General features: G+C 40.2%; 1 protein-coding gene across 1 annotated transcript in view; it reads left to right on the top strand.

Moving 5' to 3' along the window:
• The window catches only part of LOC110195881 (potassium-transporting ATPase alpha chain 2-like), a 38,481-nt gene that overhangs the window by 11,241 nt on the left and 9,770 nt on the right, over window positions 1-17,470 (top strand). The window contains 14 exon segments of the mRNA XM_020968814.2: window positions 563-727; window positions 2,200-2,259; window positions 5,824-6,027; window positions 6,423-6,536; window positions 7,743-7,877; window positions 8,204-8,321; window positions 8,628-8,699; window positions 8,702-8,895; window positions 9,760-9,880; window positions 9,883-9,957; window positions 10,134-10,243; window positions 13,170-13,304; window positions 15,922-16,114; window positions 17,035-17,210. Coding sequence (XP_020824473.1) covers window positions 563-727; window positions 2,200-2,259; window positions 5,824-6,027; window positions 6,423-6,536; window positions 7,743-7,877; window positions 8,204-8,321; window positions 8,628-8,699; window positions 8,702-8,895; window positions 9,760-9,880; window positions 9,883-9,957; window positions 10,134-10,243; window positions 13,170-13,304; window positions 15,922-16,114; window positions 17,035-17,210 — 1,872 coding nt within the window.

Genomic DNA, 17,470 nt, shown 5'->3' with positions numbered 1-17,470 from the left:
CTTCTTGGGTTTGGGAGAGGAGAGCAAGTGAAGTCTTGGTTTCTAGGCTAGAATTGTTTTTTAGCCAAAGGAAAGTAACTGAGGAATCTGAGGCTTCTTAATCAAATGAGATAGTGTTTGTAAAGCTGTTTTGCAGAGTGCATGACACATAGTAGGTGCCTAAAAGATGCATGTTCCCTTTCCCTGCATTGGAATGTCTGTTCCTTCTGGCTACTCTGAAACTAAATCACCCCGACAAAACTTTTGGGAACCCAATCAACCATTTAAAAGAAGTTTTGCTTAGCCTGCCTGTCTGTGTGTGTTGGACTAGTGCCTTTGTTAAGGAGTAGCAAAGAAATCCTAAGTAAGCTCTTTCCTAAGAGGAGGGAAGAAAAGCAAAGTGTCTTTGGGGTTAAGGGAAAGGGAAGATTACTTTTCCATCCATACTGCACATATCATCCATACTCTGTTTATCTTTCCTACTCTTAATCAAAGAGATTTTTACAGACCTGTCATCTTGACCTCAAAGCCACCAGCTCCACAAAAAACCAATTTCACTGACTCTTGTTCTTCCCCATTTCAGGAAAAATCAGAAATTTACTCTACTGAGGTCAATGGAACAAAAGACATTGAAACAGCAGACACTGAAACATCAGAAAAGGGTGATGGCAAAGGAAAGTGGAAGAAGGAACGCTTGAGAAACCACAAGAAGGACCAGCAGAAAGAACTCAAGAAAGACCTTGATCTGGTCAGTTATCCTAAGCTGATTGGGAGCACCTTCGCTGGGTTTCTCCTATTTTTTTTTCATGGCACTTTTGCTCTGCCAAGGGAAAATATGGCTTACAGCTGAAATTGATTTTTTTTTGGTTTTGTTTTTAAGCAATTGGGATTAAGTGACTTGCCCAGGGTCACACAGCTAATAAGTGTCAAGTGTTTGGTCTGAGGCCAGATTTGAACTCAGGTACTCCTGACTTCAGGGCCAGTGCTCTATCCACTGTGCCACCTAGTCACCCCCTGAAATTGATTTTTAACAATCTAGTCCATTTTGTAGATGAGGAAACTGAGGCACTCAGGATGCAAATGCCTGTCCAGACTCTAAATAAAATTCAGTGCTATTCCCAATTAATTATACTAGTTGTCCATAGGACCCAAGGCCTGCTTGGATTTGTCCCTTTTAGATACTTCTTGCAAAAGAAAAATCCATTGTCTGGCTCAGTAGATAGAGCACCAGCCCTGAAGGCGGGATGTAACCCTGTGCAAGTCACTTAATCCCCATTGCCTCCTCCCACCCCCCCAAAAAAATGCACCTCAGTAACTTTAAAAATTAATTTATCTTTTTAAAAATACACTTGAGTAGCTGAATGAGGTAGTGGGATATAGTGCTGGACCTGGAATGAGGAAGACTTGAGTTCAAATCCGGGCATAGAAGCTCATTAGCTCTATGACTCTGGTGAGCAAGCCACTTAACTTGTGTTTGCCTCAGTTTCCTCATTAGCAAAATGAGGATAATATCCCCAACTTCCAGGGTTGTTGTGAGGATCAAATGAGATAATTGTATAGTATTTAGGAGTTATTATTATACTCAATATAATAACATAAGCACATAACACCATGGGCTATATAAATGGTAGCTATTGTTAATGTTGGCTATTAAATTTGTTCCACCTTAAAATTCAGCTGATATAATCTTTTCCTGGAGGCCATCTATACTAGGTTTCTGTAGTACCAGGAAGACTCTGTAATGTAGAAGTCAAAGATTGTATTATCCTTATCAGAAAGATCATTGACACATAGTTTTTGCTCTAATTTGGCAAAAGACTAATACACAACTCTTCTGTTTACCTTATTTTAAATGGGAACAATTCCTGAAGGTAGGATGAGGAAGGGTGTACTTAACATCCTGGGTGGAAAATCCCCATGTGAAAATACTTCTAAACTTTGCAAATGATTCTGTTGTTAACTAAAATTTAAAGCTACCTGAGGCAATGAGAGTGTAACTGACTCAGCCCAAGATCAAATTGTACAGCCATTAGGGGTCTGAAGCAAGACTTGAATCTAAGTCATCTATGACTTCCAAGGTCTCTTCTTGTTCTGGAATTCTATGGCCTGAATCCAGCTTTGTCCCATTGTTCCAATGGCTGATGAGAAATACAGTCACTAAATTTAAGCAACTTCTCATTCACATGGTTCTTTCTCTTTTTTTTACCTCTTGAATTTTAGGATGACCACCAACTCAGCACTAAGGAATTAGAAGAGAAGTATGGAACAAATATTACCCAAGTAAGTCATTGAGAGGATGAAGGACCAACATCTGGGATTTGCTCCTCTGTCTATTGGGGGTGAGGAAAGGTGGGAAGCACTTTTAGTGTCAGAAATTCATTTTTGCAACTTAAGAGTTAAGTTAGTGTCCCAATTGTCCTTGTTTAGGTGCTTGATAAGAAAGGTTACCTGGTTCTCCATGATGTCCCTTGACTGGGACATACTTAGTCATCAGTCCCTTTGGAAGGGATCCCCTGAATGATGGGAAGGATGTAATGTCTCTGGTAAAGGACTAAACTTCATCTTAGTTACTTAAACAAGAGTTATTCCTGTCCTTGTGTTTAAGAGGGTTTGTGAGACGAAAGAAGGATGTGAGTTCTCTTTGCTTGATTGGAAGAATATAGTACCATGGAACAGCAGGCTTAGAACCCTTTCAGTGGATCTGAGAGTGGTTATGCCATATATAACTAAAAGATGAGAACAACCAAGTTCAAGTTTTTCTTCTGTGTGTGTGTGTGTGTGTGTGTGTGTGTGTGTGTGTGTGTGTGGCTGTTTTTTTTTTAATGAGGCAATGGGGTTAAGTGACTTGCTTAGGGTCACACAGGTAGTGAGTGTTATATGTGTCTGAGGCCAGATTTGAACTCAGGTCCTCCTGACTCCAAGGCCAGAGCTCTATTCACTGCGTCACCTAGCAGCCCCTCAAGTTTTTCTTACACCAAAAGACAAAAATGATATTACTTTCTATGGTGTATCCCAATTAAGATAGAACTTCCTAATATGCAATGTCTTGACTTGAGATGTGTGTTGGGTTTTGGGGTTTTTGTTGTTGTTATTGTTGTTTAAGCACCATATGCATTCTTACCTCCAGGACAGGATGACAAGGAAATGTTTCACAGAGTAGGTGAAATGTGAGTGAGGTCTTGAAGGGTTGAGAGGATTTCATAGCTGGGTAATACCCTATCTAGGGTGGAAATAGAGTAAAGGACTGGCTTAGCAACATCAGAAGTTGCATAGTAAGATTTTTTTCCAAGTAAGAACTGTTTTGATTTTAGCCTTGGTTATCATTGAAAAATTAAAGATTTAGAGTTAGGGGGAAAATACCCTCAGAGGCATTCTAGCCCAACATATTATCTTTATAAAAGAGAAGACTGAGGACCAAGGAGGTTAAAAGTTGCCCAAGGTCGCAAGATGGTATCAGAAGCAAGATCTAGGTCCTCTGACTCCAGGGCCACAACTATCTTCTTTTGATCTCTTCTGTTAATCCTCACTCTTCACCAAAGAAAAGATATTTCCTCCCCTTTATCTGGGCATAGGATAGCTCTTTGGGAAATCTATATTGGTCTTTCCTTTGCTCTGAAAAAAAAATAGAAACTCAAAGGTAAAAGCTATAAGACACCTAGGAGCTTCACAAAGCCAAGATTTCCACTCCAAATACAGAGATCCCTCTAACCCCCACCAAAAATGAAATAAAACCTTCCCAAAAAACCCACTCCTAGAATTCTACATCCACAAGGCTAAGAATATCCAGTGATTCTTTTTTTTTATTAATTTATTTTTAGTTTTCAACAATCAGTTCCATATGCTTTTTAGGTTTCTTTGCTTTTTGGTGACACAATCAGGGTTAAGTGACTTGCGCAGGGTCACACAGGTAGTAACTGTCAAGTGTCTGAGGCCCAATTTGAACTCCTGATTCCAAGGCCAGAGCTGTTATCTACTGCGCTACCTAACTGCCCCTTCTATATGCTTTTGGGTTTTAAATTTTTCTCCCCCTCCCTCCCCACCTCTCTGCCCAAGACACGTGGAATCTGATGTAGGTTCTACATTTACATTCCTATTAAACATATTTTCACATTAGTCATGTTGTAAGGAATAATTAGAACCAATAGGAGAAACCACAAGAAAGAGAAGACAAAACAAAACAGAACGAGAAAAAATAGCAAATAGTATGCTTCAATGTGCATTCAAACGCCATAGATCTTTCTCTGGATGTGGATAGCATTTTCCATCATGAGACTTTTAGAGATGCCTTAGATCTTTGCATTGTTAAGAAGGGCCAAGTCTATCAGTTAGTCATTGCACAAATGTGGCTTTTACCATGTACAATGTTCTCCTGGTTCTGCTCACTTCACTCAGCATCAGTCCATACAAGTCTTTCCAGGATTTTCTGAAGTCCACCTGCTCATCATTTCTTAAAGCACAATAGTATTCCATTACATTCATATACCACAACTTGTTCAGTCATTCCCCAATTGGTGGCTATCCCCTTAATTTCCAATTCTTTGCCACCACAAAAAGAGCTGCTATAAATATTTTTGTACATGTGGGTCCTTTTTCCATTTGTATGATCTCTTTGGGATATAGCCCTAGAAGTGCTATTGTTGGGTCAAAGGATATGCACATTTTTATAGCCCTTTGGACATAGTTCCAAATTGTTCTCAAGAATGGTTGGATCTTTTTACAACTCCACCAACAATGCATTAGTGTTCCAATTTTCCTGCATCTTCTCCAACATGTATCAGTTTCCTGTTTTGTCATGTTAGACAATCTGATAGGTGTGATGTGGTACCTCAGAATTGTTATGATTTGCATTTCTCTAATCAATAGTGATTTATAACATTTTTTCATATGACTATAGATGGCTTTAATTTCTTCATCTGAAAACTGCCTGTTCATATCCTTTGGCCATTTATCAATTGAGGAATGACTTGTATTCTTATAAATTTGACTTAGTTCTTTATATATTTTAGAAATGAGGCCCTTATCAGAGACACTGGTTGTAAAAATTTTTTTTCCCAATTTTCTGCTTCCCTCCTAATCTTGGTTACATTGGCTTTGTTTTCGCAAAAACTTTTCAATTTAATGTAATCAAAATTATCCATTTTGCATTTCTATAATGTTCTCTATCTCTTGGTTTGTCGTAAATTCTTCTGTTCTCCATAGATCTGACAGGTGAACTATTCCTTGCTCTCCTAGCTTCCTTAATAGTATCAGCCTTTATATCTAAATCATGTACATCTAAATTAGTATATGGTGTGAGATGTTGGTCTATGCCCAGTTTTGCCATACTCTTTCTCAGTTTTCCCAGCAGTTTTTTGTCAAATAGTGAGTTCTTATCCCAGAAGCTGTCTTTGGGTTTATCAAATAGTAGATTACTATATTCATTGACTGCTGTGTCTTGTGTACCTAAGCTATTCCACCGATCCAGCTGTCTATTTTTTAGCCAATACCATGTAATTTTGATGACTGGTGCTTTATAATACATTTTAAGATCTGGAACAGCTAGGCTACCTTCCCCTAGCATTTCTTTTCATTAGTTCCCTTGATATTCTGGATCTTTTGTTCTTCCAAATGAATCTTTTTATTTTTTCTAGCTCTATAAAATAATGTTTTGGTAGTTTGATTGGTATTGCACTGAATGAGTAAATTAACTTAGGTAGAATTGTCATTTTTATTACGTTAGCTCAGCCTACCCATGAGCAACTAATGTTTTTCCAATTATTTAGATCTGACTTTGTGAAAAGCGTTTTGTAATTGTGTTCATCAATCATTCTTTAACACTTATTTTTTCTGACTTTGTCTTTGCAGGGCCTCACTAACATAAGAGCTTCTGAGATCTTGGCTCAGAATGGCCCCAATGTCCTTACTCCACCCAAAGAAACTCCAGAAATTATCAAATTCCTCAAACAAATGGTGGGTGGATTCTCAGTCCTTTTGTGGGCAGGAGCTGTCCTGTGTTTCATTGCATATCTGATTGAGTTTTCAAAGGACAAGTCTGCTTCCATGGACAATGTAAGTACCTAAAATGCTTCCTGCAGTGGTTTTTGTCATTGGCTTCTCTATCATAGAAGGGATCAGACACTAAGGGCTCTCATAGACAGAGTCCTGGACTGACAGTCAAAGAAGCAGGGAATTCAATCCTGATTCTGCCAGGAAATCACTCTTGAGTGGGGGTCATGTTACTAGACTTTTCAGGCTGCTGTTGCTACATCTATAAGATAGAAGGTAAGGGTGTAGATGTCCTAAGGGCTGCTGTTTCTATGCCACAGAGATGAAACAGGAAAGCATCATGGGTTCCTAACACTTGGGCATCTACTTGGAGTGCTGGTAGATTCTCACTATACTGGGCACCTGGCTCATTTTGGGTACAACCTCTCTGATGTAGGTACCTTTTCCTGTTCTTGAAGTTCTATTTAGGTGTTGTGCTCATCGTGGTGGTCATCCTCACTGGGATGTTTGCTTATTACCAAGAGGCAAAAAGCACCAACATCATTGCCAGTTTCACTAAAATGATTCCTCGGGTAAGGAGCTCAAAACTCCCTTGAGCTGTGTCATGGCAAACACCACTTATTGCTACTTCTAAATCTTCATATAGCTCTGCCTGGTTTGTTCTTCATTCACTCATAAAGTACCACCTAAGAAGTTTGAACAGTAACTTTAAATGAGCTTTTTATCAGGCCAGAGAGTGACCATATCTACCTGGGAGGATGAGTCTGTACTCATTCTATCCCTTTTCTCTCCCAAATTTTTTGCCTGCATGCACTGATGTGGCCACCAGAAGGCTGGTAGAATGGCTTAACCCAATACCCTTCCCACTGCATAGAATGGTCTTCCTATGGCAAGTTTTCTATATTATGTTCGAAACTGACCATTTTCCTCCACCATGGCCAAAAGAACTGCCAACCTTAATTGGGGGAGGGGAAAGGGAGTTGGCTCCCTTCTTTGCATAAAGAAGTCAAGAATCCAGGTCATCACTGTACAATTATGACTTATATCACATAAAGACAGCATGGCAATGAGAATAGGACACTAGACTTGGAGTCAGGAAAACTTGGCTCCCTCAGATGCTCCCTAGCTGCATGATCTTAGGGCAGTCACTGAACTTTTTCTGGGCCTCTGTGTTCTCACAGGTATTGGACTTGTTGGACTCTAAGATTGCTCACAATCGAAGACCCTGGATTTTGACTTGTGTCTTCTCTGTTCAATCTAACATTCTGTAGCTAGCATCAATTCCTGCAGGCAGCTGTTGGTCTTTCTCTCTGTCAAGTCCACAATTCACTCCAATCTTCTCTCAATGTTTTCTGGTCCCCCTGTGAACTATAGCATTTAGAGGCCTTCAGGGCCCAAGAGAATTGTTTCTCTACTTATAGCCAATGACATAGTGGATAGAGTTTTGGATTTGGAACCAAGAACACCTGAGTTCAAATCCTGCCTCAAACACTAGTTTATGACCCTGGGCAAGTCACTTGACCTCTCTTGGCCTCAGTTTCCTCATCTGTAAAATGAAAACAATAATAGCAGCTACCTCTTAGGGTTGTTGTGAGGATCAAATGAGATAACATGTAAAGCACTTTGCAGGTCTTAAAGCATTATGTAAATGCTACTTATTAGTCTTGCTATATAGCTAAAGCTGCAATATCCTTTGATATTGAGCATCTAAACCATGGGTAGATGAAGAAGATAACCATGTCAGGGTCTGAAGTTTCTTTTTCATTTTCGTTTCCCAGAAAGCTTTTGTCATCAGAGATGGGGAAAAGAGGGAGATCCCTGCAGAGCATCTGGTTGTAGGAGATATTGTAGAGATTAAGGGTGGAGACCAGATTCCTGCTGATATCAGGATTCTGACCTCACAGGGATGTAAGGTAAGCATCAATGTATTGTTCTGTCTAAGGATAATTGGATCTGGTCTTAGTCTCTGTAACCTACAGCTCCATCCAATAGTCCTTGATTAAACCAAATGGGCAAGACAGCCAAAGTGCCTAATTCTAGACCTTTCTTAAATCTTGTTTTCATGAAATTACTCTGCATTATTTATTATAAACTTTCTTTATATGTACATCTTGTTTCTTTCACCTTTCCCCCACTTAGTAGAAAGGAAAATCCTTCAAGGTAGAGATTCCTTTTTTTTTTTTTGCATATAGTAGGTAGTTAATGAATGTTTGTTAAATTGAATTGAATTTATTCCCAGGTAGATAATTCATCTCTTAGTGGGGAATCAGAGCCTCAGTCTCGTTCTTGTGATCTTACCCATGAGAATCCCTTGGAGACAAAGAACATTGGCTTTTACTCTACAACCTGCCTGGAAGGTAGGTCTGGTGGAATATATGGAGCAAATATTCCATAAAAATTAAGGGTTCCTCTACAAAGTCTCTACTTGGTCTCCTTCCCTCTACTTCATACAAGATTTTTGTCCTAAAGAAAACCAAAGAGACATAGCTGTATCCAATATGTTAACACTTGATTTAATATTATGCAGTTCTTTGTATCAGGGCAATGCCTACCTGGTGGTCACGTCAAGCCAGAAGATGAAGACAGAAGCCCAAGCATCCCTTATATGTGTATCCCTTATAGGCAACACCTCCTGGAATATCATCCATATACTTTCCTTCCAGGCACAGCAACTGGAATGGTCATCAACACAGGTGACCGCACCATCATTGGAAGAATTGCCTTACTGGCTTCATCTCTGGGCATGAGAAGACACCAATTGCCATTGAAATTGAGCACTTTGTCCATATTGTAGCAGGGGTAGCAGTTACTATTGGTATCGTGTTCTTCATCATTGCAATATGCATGCAATACCGGGTCCTCGATGCTGTCATCTTCCTCATCGGCATTATTTTGGCCAATGTACCAGAAGGTCTGGTGGCTGCTGTCACTGTAAGTCCATGAAGTGATCCATGCTCTCTGACTGGATCCTTATATTCCTAACGTAGAATATTCAAGCCCCCACATGAGCTGGTATGTTACAAGTTATTTCAGTGTTTTACAGCAGAATAATTTCCTCACTGGGAGGCAACATTTGAATATCTTAAATTGGTTGGGTGTTGGAGGAAGAAGTAGGGTTATTTAAGATAGTTTCAGCATTAGAATCTAAGGTCATAAGGTACAAATCTTCCCTTTCTAGGAGATCTGTAAGTAACTTTGTGTATACATTTGTCTCTTCTAGTCTTGCCTGGAAGCAAAGTGAGAGATCCAAAGAATGAACTTCAAATCATAAAGCAGTTTCTGTGTGGATCTCTTACCTGAACCTAACCTGTAAACTGAGGTGTAGACGATATTGAACCCTACCTGGAGTGTATTTAAGATGGTACACAATAGCTCCTTGAAGATTCAGAGAAGGAGATGAGTGCTTTAGGATGTCCACTTGGGCACAGCTCCCTTGCAATCTTTCTGGAGAGGGACATAGTTACTCAAGTTGACCCCAATCAAATGGTGCAGATTTGATAACCTTTCCTTTGCAACTCAAATCATTGTGAAATCACTTTGTTCAAAAGAGGGACGAACCCTAATATAACACCCAAAACTTCTATAAAAACATTATTTAGTATAAATACTCCTTTCTCCTTCATTTAATTTAGTATAACTGTTAATTACCCCCATATTCATCTAGCCACTAATACTGAGCATGGTTATTCAAAAAAGATAGCTCAAAGTTTGGTCTCTACAGAAATGGTTAAGTAAAAGGTCTTCTATCATTTTGACTCACTGAGGTTTACACTTCTTTCCTTCTTTCATTTCTAGGTGAGTCTGTCCCTGACAGCAAAAAGGATGGCCAAGAAGAACTGTCTGGTGAAGAACCTGGAAGCAGTAGAAACTCTGGGCTCCACCTCCATCATCTGTTCTGACAAGACTGGGACCTTAACACAAACAGAATGACTGTGGCCCATCTGTGGTTTGACAACCAGATCTATCAGGCTGATACAAGTGAAGATCAGAATGGTGAGGCTTTGGAAGCAATTTCAAGGATGTGGGACTGAGCAGGGAGGTTAATGCTATCCCTGATAGGGTGAGCAGGCTGTTTCTGGATCTGTTTGGACCCTATGGATATACAGGCTCACTCTCCTCTCCCACAGCAGTCTTCTATGTGTTACATAATTCTCTTTCTTGCTTTCCAGACCACGTCTTTGACCAAAGTTCTGCAACCTGGGCCTCCTTATCCAAGATTGTAACACTGTGCAACCGAGCTGAGTTTACACCAGGACAGGAAAGTGTCCCTGTCATGAAGGTAGGTTTTCTGCTCATCTGGATGTGACATCAAAGCTACTCTCCAGGTCATCTTGCTGTCCTCCATCCCCTTCTGCTGTACTGCCACTTAATGAGATGGGAAAAGTTAGTATACACAAGAGGAAGTTTGAACTGCCAACATATTATCTAGTAAGCAACAAAATCATACCTTGGCTTCATTCTACTTTGCTTTGTAGAGTCATAGGAAAAAGTGAAGGAGGTCTTAAATACTGACTTCAGGTAGTGTGTTGTAGTAGTTTGAACAAGGCTGCTATTCATTGTGGTTCCTTCAACACCCTATTGGAGGAAATTTTATGATCTTATTCTCTAGTGCTGAAACTATGTAAATTAATCCTACTTGTTCTTCCAAGACCCACTCATCTAAGCCATTGAATTCTGCATTTATTAAGCGCTTACTAGTGCCAGGCACTAGGGCAACCAGACATATATAGTCCCTGCCCTTTCAGAGTTCACATTCTGCCAGGGGAAACTACATGCACAAAGATAAATATGAAAAGTAATTGAGTGAGAAATACTAGCAAGTGGGGAAATAGGGAAAGGTCTCTTGTTATGAGTTGCACTTGGGCTGAAAATTGTAAGAAGCAAAGAGTAACAAAAGGCAGAATGGAGAACAAAGTGCGTCTCAGCATGCAAGACAGATGGCCTGTGCAAAGACCAGAACATGGGAGATAGAATACTGCTTAAGGGGAGCAGGAAGCAGTCCAATTTGGCTACCATGACTGCTAAGGGTAGTAATGTGTAATTAGCAAAAAGGATAGGTAGGTTACAGAGCCAGATTATGAAGGGCTTTAAATGTCAAATAGGAGAGTTTGTATTTGATCCTAGAATGCAACAATGAGCCAATGAAGCTTCTTGAGCATAAGAATGATAGTCACAAACGTGTATGTTTTTATATGATATATTTTCCTTACTTGCCTGCCTTCTGAGTATCAAGGTAGGCATAATAAGAAAGATGTTTCTCTCTTAAATCATTCAGAAATATGAGACCCTACACTGAATGGAATGCCCTAGGAATGTCCCATTCTAAGATTCTCAGTTATAGATCAGGTGCTGTTATGCATTGGTAGATAGGAATTGCCTACACCAATACAATTACAGATACAGACATAAAATAAAGACATTGCTTAATCAGAATTAAAGAATTCTAATCATGCAAGGTGTAGTGTCTGGAGCTGTGAACAGAGATATGCTAGCATATCTCTTCATTTCTCAGCAGAATTGCTGCATTGAAACTGCCTTGGTTTCTCCTGTTCTTCTCCCACTCTGCTTTCTTTTCTTCCATTGTACATACCTTTTTTGCCCCTAACTATGGGTATATTTCCAAACCTTAGTCCCTGGGCCATTGCGCTCCTTTCTTCTTCAGTTCATTTATTCATTCCTTTAGCTACAACTCTCAACTCTATGCTTATGCCATCCAAATCCTGATATCCAGTCTGACCCAAGCTCCAGTCCTATTTTCTATCATCCAAATAAAGGGTTAATAGACATTGCCACCTGGTTCACTCACTGGCACCTATTCTGAAAACAACATGACTAAAACCAAGCTAAGTTCTCTTTCTTCTCTGAGTTTTAAGAACCTTAGAAATCACTTAGTTCAATCCCCTTTTATTATGAAAGAGGAAATTGAGTTCAGAAAGGTTAAAATTTGCCCACAGACACAGATCCAGTCAGTGGCAAGAAATGAGAAAAAACTCAGGTTTGCTGATGCCTAGTCTAATACTCTTTCTATATTTATAAAACCAGTCTTTTTTTTGGGGGGGGGTTGGGGTGAGGCAATTGGGGTTAAGTAACTTGCCCAGGGTCACACAGCTAGTAAGTGTCAGGTGTCTGGTCTGAGGCCAGATTTGAACTCAGGTCCTCCTTACTCCAGGCCCCATGCTCTGTCCACTGCACCACCTAGCTGCCCATATAAAACCAGTCTTAAAACACTATAGCAGTGCTAGTAGCAGCTGTTACTATTGTTCCCAAACCATCTTGTTCTTCCCAAACACTCTAAGTCAGTGTGTTCTTTCAGCTTCCCTGTCCATCATTGCCATGTTCTTCCTCTCACCTAAGCCCAAAATTAGGACTGCCTTTTTGAGTCTTTCTTTCACTTCCTATATCCACAGGGTGACCATACTCTTTCCCCCTTTAAAACGTCACACACTTCTAACTTCTTGGGTTCGACTCTCATCACCTTTTACCTTGACTACTGTAGCATTCACCTGAATGGGCTGCTGGACCTTAGATTCTTGTTCTAATCCTTCCTACATGTTACTGACAGACCGACTCTCATTAAATAATTATTTTCATGCTGTTCTTCTATTCACTCTTCAATGGCTCATTAGTCGATTACATTTTCTAAATTCTGCCTAGTTTTCAAGTTCCTGTGTAACATCCTACCCGCTCCAAACTGGTTTCTCCCCTGTTTTCTAGGTTTAATCAGTCCTGTTTCATTATTGTCTTGATTGACAACATGCCATACTTGTTTTGTTCATGAAGCATTTATGTTTTTGTCTTTTTTCTGTTTCTCCATTTATCCTTTTTGGTGTTCCTAGGTGTAGCTCAAATGATCCATGAAAGAAAGCTATCCCCCACCCTAACCACTTTTGCACTTAGTGATCTCACCTTTCTACAAACTTATGTACTATCTAGACCAGAGATGGAGAAACTGCAGCCTCGAGGCCACATGTAGCCCTCTAGGTTTTTAAGTGCAGCCCTTTCACTGAATTCAAACTTCACAGAACAAATCCTCGCCACTGGACAACACTATTTAATTCTTATTACAGCCAATACTTAAGCCTATGCTTAAATTCCATAAATTCCATAAATACCCATGGGTTAATCTTGAATACTATGAAGGGCCAGACTAGTTATACTTTGAACTAATTTACTTCTTTTTTTGTATTTTTCTTTTTAATCTCTAGAAAATAGTGATGGGAGATGCCTCAGAAACTGCCCTCCTAAAGTTCTCAGAAGTCATTATCGGTGATGTGATGGAAAGAAGAAAAAGAAACAGAAAAGTGGCTGAAATCCCTTTTAACTCTATCAACAAATTCCAGGTAGGTTTTTCCTCATGACTAGGGATCTTATTTCTTAGCCCATTGATATTCTCACCTGCAGTTATAAAATGTCTTCACAGGTCTCGAGCCTGGGCTACTTTGGGCTGTTGTTTTCCAGAAGCACAGTAGGGAAAGGAGGGTGAGAAGCTAGGATGTGGGTCTCCCTGAAAAAAAAAATCCATCCCTGGCCACTTTCTTATTTTCTGGTGCCGAGGGATTTGGGGTCTAGGTTTTTGTTGACTTTTTAAAAATATTTCTTTTTTTATTAATTTATTTTGATTTGTCAACAATCACTTCCATAAGTTTTTGAGTTTTTAAGTTTTTCTCCCCCTTCCTCCCACCCCACCTCCCCAAGACAGCACACAATCTGATATAGGCTATACATATATATTCCTATTAAACATATTTTCACATTAGTGATGTTGTAAGAATTAGAACCAATAGGAAGAACCACCAGAGAGAAACAAACTCAACAGAAGAAAAAAAATGCAATAGTATGCTTCGCTCTGCATTCAAATTCCATAGTTCTTTCTTTGGATATGGATAGCATTTTCCATCACGAGGCCTCTGGAGATGTCTTAGATCCTTGTATTGCTGGGAAGGGTTAAGTTTATCAATATTAGTCATCACAACGTAGCTGTTAGCATGTACATAGTTCTCGTGGTTCTCTTCACTTCACTCAGCCTCAGACCATACAAGCCTTTCCACATCTTTCTGAAGTCAGCCTGTTCATCATTTCTTATATCACAATAGTATTCCATTACATTCATATACCACAATATTTTTTTTGCCTTTTTTTTTTTGTGAGGAAATCAGGGTTAAGTGACTTGTGCAGGGTAACACAACTAGTAAGTATCAAGTGTCTAAGGCCGGATTTGAACCCAGGTCCTCCTGACTCCAATGCTGGAGTTTTATCCACTGCACCACCTAGCTGCCCCTTTTTGTTGCCTTTTTGACAATATGTGGGCAAAACAGGAATGTTCTAGATTTCATTTCATTCTATGCAGTTATTCTATGAGCTGGGAATCTGGTTTCTTTTGCCAATATGAATGGAAATCACTCTTCAGAACCCAAAGAGCTGGTAATGTGAGAGAAAAGCCTAGTTAGTGTTAGAAATTCCACTAGTGGCTTTCTTGCTCAGTCTGGAGCAAAGTTGAATTGAGCCTTAAAGTAAAAATCCCCTCACCCACCCTCAGTCCACTCCTAGGTAGCTAGGTGGTGCAGCATATAGAGGACCTGGCCTGGAGTCAGGAATATTCCTCTTCCTGAGTTTAAATCTGGCCTCAGATTTAAATCTGGCCTCACACTAGCTGTGTGACCCTGGGCAAGTCATTTAACCCTATTTGCCTCAGTTCCTCATTTGTAAGATGTGTTGGAGAAGGAAATGCCAAACCACTCCAATATTTTTACCAATATCTTGATTAAATGGACCACTCTAATATCTTACCCCAAATGGGGTCATGAAGAGTCAACTGAAATGACCGAACATCAACATCCCTCCCCTCACACAGACTTATACTTTTTCTCCAACCTCCTAAAATACAGCTTATTAAATGAGGTTTTGATGGTTATCATGGTGGTACCATTCTCCTAGTTCCCTATCCTCAAGAGTACCTATATATGAGATCGTCTTCGTTAATAGTTGTTGACAAGAAAAAGAAAGAGCCCCAGCTAAATGCAACCATACTGAAAACTAATGGAATTTAAGTCTCTGGGGCCCTGAGATTCTTTTTTTCTTTAAATGTCACCTCTCTTGACAGGACATTATTATTTGGTTAATATTTAAGAGGCCCTGGTGGAACATAATAAGACTGATATAAATGTATCAGTGTGCAGGTCATTTCATGGATGAGAAGAAACATGAGGAAAATTTGCTGGTCTCCATTCTCTATACCACCAAGAAACCCTGTCCAGCCCTAGTGTTGAGACTATGGGCCTCCTTCCTGCCCAGTCTCTCTCTAGCCATGAACTGTAATAATAGACTGACACCTGGAAGAGGGGAAGGGATCACAAAAGTAGATGATTCCTGCTGCTACCAAACCTGCAGTAGATGATCCTGACCCGGGCATGACACTCAGTGGAATTTGTGCCACCACCTGAAAGGACCTCTCTTCCTCTTTAGAGAGAAGCACTGCTGCAGTTTGGGTCTCTTGATTTCTCATATGAAAGCCCAGGCTGCAGCTTTAAGTTGGGGCCAAGTTAAGTCTCCTTTTCTAGGGGGAGGCACCAAGAGATCTTGGAGACCACCATGGATTTGAATAGCACATCACAACAGAAGGAACCCTGACTGTGGAAGGAAAAGTTTTACCTCTGCTGTTTACTTCCTGTGTGGCCCAAATGAGGCAAGTTATTTAACCTCGCTGGGCTTCAGGTCTTTCATCTATAAAATGAGGAGCCTGGACCATATGGTCTCTAAGGTCCCTTCCCGCTCTGGCTCCTTGATCCCATCAATAGAAGGGGCTGCAGTGCACACCAAGGGCATCAACATAAAGAGTAAGAGATGACTTTCCTTCTCCTGGTATGTGGCTAGTTGTGGAGGAGCTCTTCAGGCTTCTTAGAAGTGACAGTAATAGTGACATGCCCCATTTAACACATTCACTTCATTCCTTCCTCCCAGCTCTCCATCCATGAGACAGAAGACCCCGATGACATGCACTTCCTCTTGGTGATGAAAGGAGCCCCTGAGAAGATCCTGGAGAAATGCAGCACCATCATGATCCATGGCCAGGAACAGCCTCTCGATGAAAGCACAGCAGAGGCCTTCCAGACTGCATACATGGAGCTGGGGGGCTTAGGGGAGAGAGTGCTGGGTGAGTTGGCCACTACTACTTAAAGGACTCAAGAAAACGGTTATGACAAGTTTATTAAAAGCAGCAGAAGGTGATACCAAGGGAAGGAAAGGAATCAATAGAATATATGTTTCTAAAGGACATTGGAAGGTGTGTGGGGGGAAAGAAAAGCATGCTTAATGCTTAAACATACTCACAAAAATGCTGCAAGGATCCCTGATTTTATTAATGGTCCCCTATTCTCTAATGCAGAAACTATTAATAAATTTATGGATCCTTGAAAGAATGGTCTATGCTTTTTAAATACCTTTTTTTTAAAAATAATTTGGAGCTATTTATTAGCATGGGAGATTCCCAGGAAAGAAACTTCCCATTTTTTTGCCTAACAAAATTTTAATACCTTAGAACCCATGTCCCTGCCCTCTGGTCATAGGGTCCAATGAGAAAAGCTGAGGGTACTGAGATGTACCAGGTAGATCCAGTCTTGCAGCATAATGAGATTTCCCAGTGATGAGCCTGGGGAAGAAAGACATGATAGAAGGTTTTTAAAAATTGTAGCTCCTGGAAAATGAGGTGACTTTTAAACATCAGATCTATTTAACCCAACTAGGGTGGCTTTTAGGAGCTTTCCTACCTGAACTTTCAAGTCCAGGCCTCAGTTTCCTTATGAGTAAAGCTGAGGAGGTTGGACTAGTTGGCATGCATGTAAGATCTTTTTCAGCTTCTGTAACCTCATTTTGACTTTGATTCTAGAATGGCTTTTACAGTATCCTAATTGTTAATCATTATCAAAAGCAGAGGATTCTGTCCTGTCCCTAAGATTCCTTTCCCAAAATATCTACTGCACCTTTTTTCTGTGGAAGATGCAACGAAGGGACTCAAGTTTCCATTCAAGAAAAGAGCTTTGATGTTTCAAAGTGCTTCATGTGTGTCTATTACAGGTTTCTGTCATCTCTATCTGCCAGAAGATGAGTTTCCAGATACCTATTCCTTTGATGTAGAGTCCATGAACTTTCCCACCTCTGACCTCTGCTTTGTAGGGCTGATATCACTGATTGATCCCCCTCGATCCACTGTCCCTGATGCAGTCATGAAATGCCGCAGTGCTGGCATCAAGGTAGAGTTCTTTTTTTCCTACCTCTTGCAGTCTCTCATAGGTGCTAAAGTTCCTTTAAGTAATTTTCATTTTATAATAAAGTTCTCTGTATCAAACCCATGTTCCTTTTCTCTTTTATTTTTGAGAGGTATCACAACTGAGTGGATAGAGAGCTGGCTTTAAAGTCAGGAAGATGTGGGTTCCAGTCTCTTACTGGACAGTCTCAATCTTCCCCTGACACATGCTGGCTAAGAGATCCTATACAGTACAGTGATAACCTC

The sequence above is a fragment of the Phascolarctos cinereus genome, unplaced genomic scaffold, assembly GCF_003287225.1.
Source record: "Phascolarctos cinereus isolate Bilbo 61053 unplaced genomic scaffold, phaCin_HiC Scaffold_726;HRSCAF=1367, whole genome shotgun sequence".
In the NCBI taxonomy this organism is placed as follows: Eukaryota; Metazoa; Chordata; class Mammalia; order Diprotodontia; family Phascolarctidae; genus Phascolarctos; species Phascolarctos cinereus.
This window is presented reverse-complemented; position numbering and strand designations above follow the sequence as displayed.